At 44.2% G+C, this 9,151-nt stretch overlaps 1 protein-coding gene across 1 annotated transcript; it reads left to right on the forward strand.

Annotated features, from left to right (window-relative positions):
• The first annotated feature begins 1,350 nt into the window (after positions 1–1,350).
• Positions 1,351–7,710, forward strand: LOC133548848 (uncharacterized). Its single transcript, XM_061893782.1, has 8 exons — positions 1,351–1,444; positions 1,804–1,938; positions 2,023–2,162; positions 2,278–2,414; positions 2,503–2,596; positions 6,559–6,736; positions 6,876–7,000; positions 7,228–7,710. The coding sequence occupies exons 1-8, from the start codon at positions 1,351–1,353 to the stop codon at positions 7,528–7,530; spliced, it is 1,206 nt and encodes a 401-aa protein (XP_061749766.1). The 3' UTR covers positions 7,531–7,710.
• Positions 7,711–9,151: the final 1,441 nt, after the last annotated feature.

Genomic DNA, 9,151 nt, shown 5'->3' on the forward strand with positions numbered 1-9,151 from the left:
GCTATTAGCTTGCATTTCTAAGCTAGCAGACAGTAGTAGCAAGTCACTTAAACTTTAAAAATGATAGTAAGTCACTTCCTCAAAGCCATGATAAACAAAGTTTTTACTGTACAAAATATTATTTAAGGTTGGAACTAACAGTTGTGGGGGCTTTTGTTATTTTGTCCCTCACACTCTAAACTTCAAAAAACTGCAAAAACCTGTGGAGACATGTTTCTCCTGTCCAATTTTGTCTGCGTAGGGATAAGCTCAGTAGTTACTGGTTCATTTATTGCTACTCTTAAGTTTTGGTGTTATTTATTATCAGGGTATTCACTGGGTCATGGACATATTGTATTAAATATTAAATGAGATTTAATTTAATTTAGTATTTAATTCATACCAGAGCCTTTACAAGCATCTGAATCTGTCATGACCTAGGAATATATAAATGTAAGAACTGATTGTTAGTTTATTTCTTGATTTGGTACAAATTAATATAGCTGCAGCCTCTCCTCCTCTGTTCTCAGGGGCACAGAAACACACGCACGTCAGTGAGCAGCAGAGCAGAGGTTACGGTGGATCCCGTGAAATGACAGTAACTGTAATATCAGTTTGACGACATCTAACTGTAAGTACTGTATGTGAAGAAAAACGTCCTCGGGTATAAACATCTGTAAAACCTGCGCAAACATGTGAAATACTTTTTAATCCGTTTGCTCCTCCATCTCTCATTTATCTTCTGGCACAGCATGCTAGCTCATCTTTAAGCTGTAGCAAACAATCCAGCAGTCGTTGTCCTTTCTGTTAACCATAACTCGCCACTGAAATGATTGTGTTAAAAGTTTCTGCTGGCAGAGCCAACCAGCCCTCACTGCCACATAAACAGCTGGGAAAGGAGGAAAGAGATAAGACAGGAAGAATAACTAATGTTTTTTTTTTTTTTTTGCTGTGTTTTTAATCCTATTTTGAAATTATTCAATATTGTGACAACAGGAATATGATTAAAATGACTTGTTTCCAGTGAAATATTGTTCAGAAGATATTGTGACTTTTCTGTTGTAGAAATTACTGTTACTGCTCTAACATTTAGTTTTAATTACAATATTCAATTGTGATCCCTTTCAAAATTCTCTCCCTCTCTCTGTCTCATGTATACATAAATATAGACATACATATATATATATATATATATATATATATATATATATTATAAAGCAATCATTTAGGAATGAAAAAGAAAAATTATTGATAGAGACCCCTGCAAAATATTAACAAATCTTATCCTTTATTGTGACACATTGACATCTAAACTGTTCTTTCTTTAAATATTTACTTTTTTTAATATATGTTTTGCATGTCTCAGTGAAGATGCTAGTCCAGGTGAAGTACAACCAACAGCAGAAGTATGTGAAGCTGGATGACGTTGAGGGACAGTTTGACTTTCTCCAATTCCATGAAAAAGGTGTTTCAATTTACTTAATCTTGCCTTAAGAACTGTTTAAAAATAGACCCACTTTCTTTAAAAAACTCATGTTGTATACTCTGGTGTCTTTACGTGCCTGAAGCAGATTCCTTTATAAATGAGGATAATTTACTCAACATGTGTGCCACCTACAATGTAAAGCATTTTATACACAAGAACAGTTAACTGAGAAAAGCCAATACTTAACTTTTAAATTTGGACTTAAGAAGTGTCAGGGTTACTTGAGGGAAAAAATCAGCAGTGGATGACTCCATCTAACTTGAACAGTCATTTGCTGTGAGACAAATGACACTGCGCATAATGCACATAAATCACAATTTTCTCATACTGTTTTCCAGTCATTGAGAGATTTTGCCTGCCACCCGATGCAAGCATTATGTACAAGGATGCAACAGGGACAGAAGTTGATGCGGAAATATTCAGCGACCTGGTTGGACAAGACAATGTGGTGCTGACAATATTCTCAAGCCAGGGTGAGATATAAAATCATGTATTATCAGGCACTCTGTACACTACTGAATAAAATTATCAAATATTTTTTTCTTTTATTCCTTTAGAATTTTCAGACCTGTCCTTGTCCTCTGCATCTGAGATCTCTGACTCTAGCTTCAACTCAAGCGGAACTCTTACCATGGATGAGGTCCCTCGCAAGAGACAGCAAAAAGAGAATAAGCATGATGGAACATCAGCTAAACAGGTTTGAACAAAGCTTGATTCTCTTGAGTTTTTTTACACATTAAAACAGTTTTTGCGTGTCAAGAATAGCTGTTTATCACCATATTTTGCATTTTCATGTTTTTGTTTTTTATCAGTTGATTGAAGCTGTGTTAAAAGACAAGTCTGGCGGTGAAGCAGTACTTCAGGAGTACCAAACAACAGAAACCCTAACAGATGTCACAAGACGACAAATGGTCAACATACTGGTGGCTCACATGATTGATAGTCATGGGTATGTATGTTTTTACATTCTATTTTTTTGTGCTTGATAACATGGCCATTACATGGATCTAGATTAAAAATTTGATATCTCCTATCAGAAACCTCCCCACTAAGACAGTCAGAGAGGAATATGCTCTTGGCATAGTGACACTGTTCCCGTCTCTCAAGGATCCATACACCAAGAAAGGCTATGTAATTCTTATTTTTATTATTTATATGACTATTTTCATGTCATTCTTGCATCAACATTTATTTCAATAATTGCAATTTTTGGCCCTGATGCTATGTGCATAGCACTGATATGAATTCTCTGAGATTTCTCATGAACTAAATATGACAATGAATTTAATCTTTTTTCATTTCAGGAACACTTCTATGATGCTGCTAGTAGCACAGGATACATTTCTTGGCGTCTGAAAACAGTCCAAAGGAAAATTCGGCGTGGATCTGAGGTGCCCTTTGAACCTTTCTTCAGGAGGCCCAAAGTTCCAAAGGATTGTCAATGTCGACAGTCAGCTTGATGGTGATGCTTGTCAAGAGGCAGTATCTTTGCTCAACCACACCACAGACAATTCCGTGATTCTCCAGAAGATGAGAGAGACATTTTAGCACCGTCAGAAGCTTGTTAATGACCCAGGTACAAGTGGTGATATCCTCTCCATCTTCCCAAGATTCTTGGATACAAAAGGATTGGTAAGTTTGGAATGAATCTTCTCTGAGCTGCAACCTTATCGTGGTAGAGGAGTTTGCGTGTCCCAATGATCCTAGGAGCTATGTTATCCGGGGGCATAAAGCCCCCTGGTAGGGTCTCCCAAGGCAAACAGGTTCTAGGTGAGGGACCAGACAAAGAGCAGCTCGAAGACCTTTATGAAGAAGAAAAATCATGGACCCACATTTCCCTCGCCCGGACGCGGGTCACCGGGGCCCCCCTCTGGAGCCAGGCCCGGAGGTGGGGCACGATGGCGAGCGCCTGGTGGCCGGGCCTGTTCCCATGGGGCCCGGCCGGGCACAGCCCGAAGAGGCAACGTGGGTCACCCCTCCAATGGGCTCACCACCCATAGCAGGGGCCATAGAGGTCGGGTGCATTGTGAGCTGGGCGACAGCCGAAGGCAGGGCACTCGGCGGTCCGATCCTCGGCTACAGAAGCTAGCTCTTGGGACGTGGAACGTCACGTCACTAGGAGGGAAAGAGCCTGAGCTAGTGCGCGAAGTCGAGAAATTCCGGCTGGATATAGTCGGACTCACTTCGACGCACAGCAAGTGCTCTGGAACCACTTCTCTCGAGAGAGATTGGACCCTCTTCCACTCTGGCGTTGCCGGCAGTGAGAGGCGACGGGCTGGGGTGGCAATTCTTGTTTCCCCCCGGCTCAAAGCCTGTACGTTGGAGTTCAACCCGGTGGACGAAAGGGTAGCCTCCCTCCGCCTTCGGGTGGGGGGACGGGTCCTGACTGTTGTTTGTGCTTATGCACCAAACAGCAGTTCAGAGTACCCACCCTTTTTGGGTACACTCGAGGGAGTACTGGAAAGTGCTCCCCCGGGTGATTCCCTTGTCCTACTGGGAGACTTCAACGCTCACGTTGGCAGCGACAGTGAAACCTGGAGAGGCGTGATTGGGAAGAATGGCCGCCCGGATCTGTACCCGAGTGGTGTTTTGTTATTGGACTTTTGTGCTCGTCACAGTTTGTCCATAACAAACACCATGTTCAAACATAAGGGTGTCCATATGTGCACTTGGCACCAGGACACCCTAGGCCGCAGTTCCATGATCGACTTTGTAGTTGTGTCATCGGATTTGCGGCCTCTTGTTTTGGACACTCGGGTGAAGAGAGGGGCGGAGCTTTCTACCGATCACCACCTGGTGGTGAGTTGGTTGCGATGGTGGGGGAGGATGCCGGACAGACCTGGGAGGCCCAAACGCATTGTGAGGGTCTGCTGGAAACGTCTGGCAGAGTCTCCTGTCAGAGAAAGTTTCAATTCCCACCTCCGGAAGAACTTTGAACATGTCACGAGGGAGGTGCTGGACATTGAGTCCGAGTGGACCATGTTCCGCACCTCTATTGTCGAGGCGGCAGATCGGAGCTGTGGCCGCAAGGTAGTTGGTGCCTGTCGGGGGGGCAATCCTAAAACCCCTTGGTGGACACCAGCGGTGAGGGATGCCGTCAAGCTGAAGAAGGAGTCCTATCGGGTCCTTTTGGCTCATAGGACTCCGGAGGCAGTGGACAGGTACCGACAGGCCAAGCGGTGCGCAGCTTCAGCGGTCGCGGAGGCAAAAACTCGGACATGGGAAGAGTTCGGGGAAGCCATGGAAAACGACTTCCGGACGGCTTCGAAGCGATTCTGGACCACCATCCGCCGCCTCAGGAAGGGGAAGCAGTGCACTATCAACACCGTGTATGGTGCGGATGGTGTTCTGCTGACCTCGACTGCGGATGTTGTGGATAGGTGGAAGGAATACTTCGAAGACCTCCTCAATCCCACCAACACGTCTTCCTATGAGGAAGCAGTGCCTGGGGAATCTGTGGTGGACTCTCCTATTTCTGGGGCTGAGGTCGCTGAGGTAGTTAAAAAGCTCCTCGGTGGCAAGGCCCCAGGGGTGGACGAGATCCGCCCGGAGTTCCTTAAGGCTCTGGATGCTGTGGAGCTGTCTTGGTTGACAAGACTTTGCAGCATCGCGTGGACATCGGGGGCGGTACCTCTGGATTGGCAGACCGGGGTGGTGGTTCCTCTCTTTAAGAAGGGGGACCGGATGGTGTGTTCCAACTATCGTGGGATCACACTCCTCAGCCTTCCCGGTAAGGTTTATTCAGGTGTACTGGAGAGGAGGCTACGTCGGATAGTCGAACCTCGGATTCAGGAGGAACAGTGTGGTTTTCGTCCTGGTCGTGGAACTGTGGACCAGCTCTATACTCTCGGCAGGGTTCTTGAGGGTGCATGGGAGTTTGCCCAACCAGTCTACATGTGCTTTGTGGACTTGGAGAAGGCATTCGACCGTGTCCCTCGGGAAGTCCTGTGGGGAGTGCTCAGAGAGTATGGGGTATCGGACTGTCTTATTGTGGCGGTCCGTTCCCTGTACGATCAGTGCCAGAGCTTGGTCCGCATTGCCGGCAGTAAGTCGAACACATTTGCACTGAGGGTTGGACTCCGCCTAGGCTGTCCTTTGTCACCGATTCTGTTCATAACTTTTATGGACAGAATTTCTAGGCGCAATCAAGGCCTTGAGGGGTTCCGGTTTGGTAACCGCAGGATTAGGTCTCTGCTTTTTGCAGATGATGTGGTCCTGATGGCTTCATCTGACCGGGATCTTCAGCTCTCGCTGGATCGGTTCGCAGCCGAGTGTGAAGCGACCGGAATGAGAATCAGCACCTCCAAGTCCGAGTCCATGGTTCTCGCCCGGAAAAGGGTGGAGTGCCATCTCCGGGTTGGGGAGGAGACCCTGCCCCAAGTGGAGGAGTTCAAGTACCTAGGAGTCTTGTTCACGAGTGAGGGAAGAGTGGATCGTGAGATCGACAGGCGGATCGGTGCGGCGTCTTCAGTAATGCGGACGTTGTACCGATCCGTTGTGGTGAAGAAGGAGCTGAGCCGGAAGGCAAAGCTCTCAATTTACCGGTCGATCTACGTTCCCATCCTCACCTATGGTCATGAGCTTTGGGTCATGACCGAAAGGACAAGATCACGGGTACAAGCGGCCGAAATGAGTTTCCTCCGCCGTGTGGCGGGGCTCTCCCTTAGAGATAGGGTGAGAAGCTCTGCCATCCGGGAGGAACTCAAAGTAAAGCCGCTGCTCCTTCACATCGAGAGGAGCCAGATGAGGTGGTTCGGGCATCTGGTCAGGATGCCACCCGAACGCCTCCCGAGGGAGGTGTTTACGGCACGTCCAACCGGTAGGAGGCCACGGGGTAGACCCAGGACACGTTGGGAAGACTATGTCTCCCGGCTGGCCTGGGAACGCCTCGGGATCCCCCGGGAAGAGCTAGACGAAGTGGCTGGGGAGAGGGATGTCTGGGTTTCCCTGCTTAGGCTGTTGCCCCCGCGACCCGACCTCGGATAAGCGGAAGATGATGATGATGATGATGAAGTTGGGAATGAGATGTTTGGAGCAGCCTGACATTTGAAAGTATTTCCTTCGGTGGTAGTTAAATATCTTCTTTCTTAAAGGTGGAGCAAGACTTCATTCTCCTCTTTGATGATGAGACATCCTCCAGGCTGCTTCAGAAGTGGGATGTGTTCTTCAAACCAAACATCATAAAAGAGGCTAAGCGACTTACTTCAACACCAGAGTTGCGGCGCTTGTTGCAGTCAGCAGAATGTTACATTGGAAGTGATGAGGCAACATGTGAGTTTTATTTGTTTTTCTTGTTTTAAAATATCTCCTGTATCTCTGAAAATGTATCTGATATTTGGAATAAATATGAACAGTAGATGGAGGAAATTTGAAAATTCTTGAGTTAATTCTTGTGAATCTTTGTCCTCAGGTTACGACCATGAAATGGCCTCCCTGTTGTTGCTCATACATCTCCTTCCACCACCACCAGGAGGACCGAAGTCTCCAAAAATCAGTGCATGTGATGCCATTGAGAGACTTGTTGTCTTTCATAAGGTAATATTATGAAAGTGATAACTACTTGTCATGTGTCATGTTCTTAGCCACATGTGAAAATTAAGGCAGTTCAAAAGTGAATGAAACTTAAATTAAGTCTTAACACTCATTCCTATCTTTGCACTGAGATTGAGAGGATGTTTGAATAATGACGTTAATAATGTTGTTTTTTTGTGGCAGCACAATATTCTGGTGTCTCATACTTAGTTTCCTTATCTCAACCTAAGTCATGCTGCAGTATGGAGGAGCATCTCCGCAACCAGCAGGGTCGGCAGCCATACCTCCTCGCTGTTGGCCGTCAGAAGAGCAAGATCGACAGCTTCTACATCGCCATGGATAAGCATCTCATCCCATGCCAGGCAAACCGCTCCCTTGGGGCATTTGATTCAAAGCCCTTTTTGATGAATATAAAGTTGGGCTTGTTGTTTGCAGTGCAATGGAAAAAGACATTCCAGTCTTTTGTCAAATACGTGATATACTTTTGGTGGAAGACCACATTTTTTTATGACAATCAAGCTATTCACAGATAATTTTGATTGTCATTATCATGCATTCAGGGTATCACAAAGTGAGCAAAGGTTTATAATAAAAATGTCTGAGCTTAAATTTCACAAACCATTTGATATCCAAAGCTCATGCAATGTTTCAGATGAAAGTATGTACATTTTACCTTCATTCATTATGTTTTAGGTCAACTGTATTAATGACTGTGTGGCAAAAATAAATGATTGTTGAAAATGATAATGTTCATTGGAATTCATTTGCATAATTTATTTTAACATTATATTAACGTCAATGAATGACACTTCATGGAGTTAAACTAACACTACCTAGATATAGAAAATAAAGTAACTCAGAGCAGTGTTATTTGTCTAATCATTCAGTGTTATTTTAACTCTGTTTTGTGAGTTAAAGGAAGAACTCTGGCCGAGTGTAAAATGTTCAACTATTTTGAAAGTGTTAATTTAACTCTCGAGAGTGTGGAGCTATATAAACCCTAAAAAAGTGTTAAAATCAACTCTGTGAGAATTAATTCAACACTGGACTTTTTGCTGTGTGGGTGCCTGCTCCACTAAAGCAAATAATCGTCTGTGTTTTTAAGGATGCTCACCAACAGGCGCTCCAGTAAGTGGTTAAAGGAGCCGAGTGGTACCGTCTCTCACTGCACGTTACTTGTTCCTCTGGTAGAAAGTGCAGGTCTGTTTGCACCTACACCAGCCGAATGTCTCACAGTCTGGATCCTCAGGGTTGTGAAAGATAAACCGATATGACCGGATGGATATCTGTTTTTACAAGTGAGCGATTTGGCTGTGTCGGTAGCAGACAGCTCAATCAATACAAATCAGCAGTAAATCCTTTAATTAATCGAGTGTAAAACCATAGGCTGAGTATCTCGCAAAACTAAAAAAACACAAGAGCCAAGATTGCCACCAAAGAGATTCACGCGCTTGCTATGTTAGCTTACGTGACTGAAGACGAGAATGGATGTAAATACATGTTGCAGGTGTCACGCGAGACAAGTAATCTGTTAACAGTTTATCTTTAAAACAATGCGACAGCCAGGGCTGCCCGCGAAATGATTCACGTGCATTCTCTGTTTGCTTACGAGATTGAAGACCAGAATGGATGTATAGCCAGCGATTTACCACAAAAGGTATTCAACACTATGACAAAACAAAAATCAAAAGTGTTGAAAATTTTTGGATTTTACAAGGATGGAAACTTGACAAAAGCCAGCCCATTTGTAAGAAATGCAGTGCAGCTCAGAAATATCTGGATATTTAAATTGTATTAATTGGAGATTACGGGCAAGATTTTTTATTGATTTATACATTTATTAATTTTTAATTTTAAATACCCCCATCAGACAAAAATACACTGAACAAAAATATAAATACAACACCTTTGTTTGGTTTTCGCTCCCATTTTTCATGAGTTGAACTCAAAAATCTAAAATGTTTACTATATACACAAGATACCTATTACTCTCAAATATTGTTCAAAAATATGTCTAACAATGTGTTAGTGAGCACTTCTTTTTTGCCAAGATAATCCATCCCATGTCCTGCATGTAAAGATGCTGATTAAACCACATGATTATTGCACAGGTGTGCCTTGGACTGCCACAATAAAAGGCTAGTCTGAAATGTG

Source organism: Nerophis ophidion, linkage group LG03 (assembly GCF_033978795.1).
Source record: "Nerophis ophidion isolate RoL-2023_Sa linkage group LG03, RoL_Noph_v1.0, whole genome shotgun sequence".
Classification (NCBI taxonomy): Eukaryota; Metazoa; Chordata; class Actinopteri; order Syngnathiformes; family Syngnathidae; genus Nerophis; species Nerophis ophidion.

Excerpts from the sequence above, each read along its gene's own strand:
- LOC133548848 (XM_061893782.1), top strand. The coding sequence starts at position 1,351 with ATGCTAGTCCAGGTGAAGTACAACCAACAGCAGAAGTATGTGAAGCTG. Across the intron at positions 2,415-2,502 it reads CACATGATTGATAGTCATGG|AAACCTCCCCACTAAGACAG; the intron begins GTATGTATGTTT and ends ATCTCCTATCAG. Across the intron at positions 2,597-6,558 it reads CATACACCAAGAAAGGCTAT|GTGGAGCAAGACTTCATTCT; the intron begins GTAATTCTTATT and ends TCTTTCTTAAAG.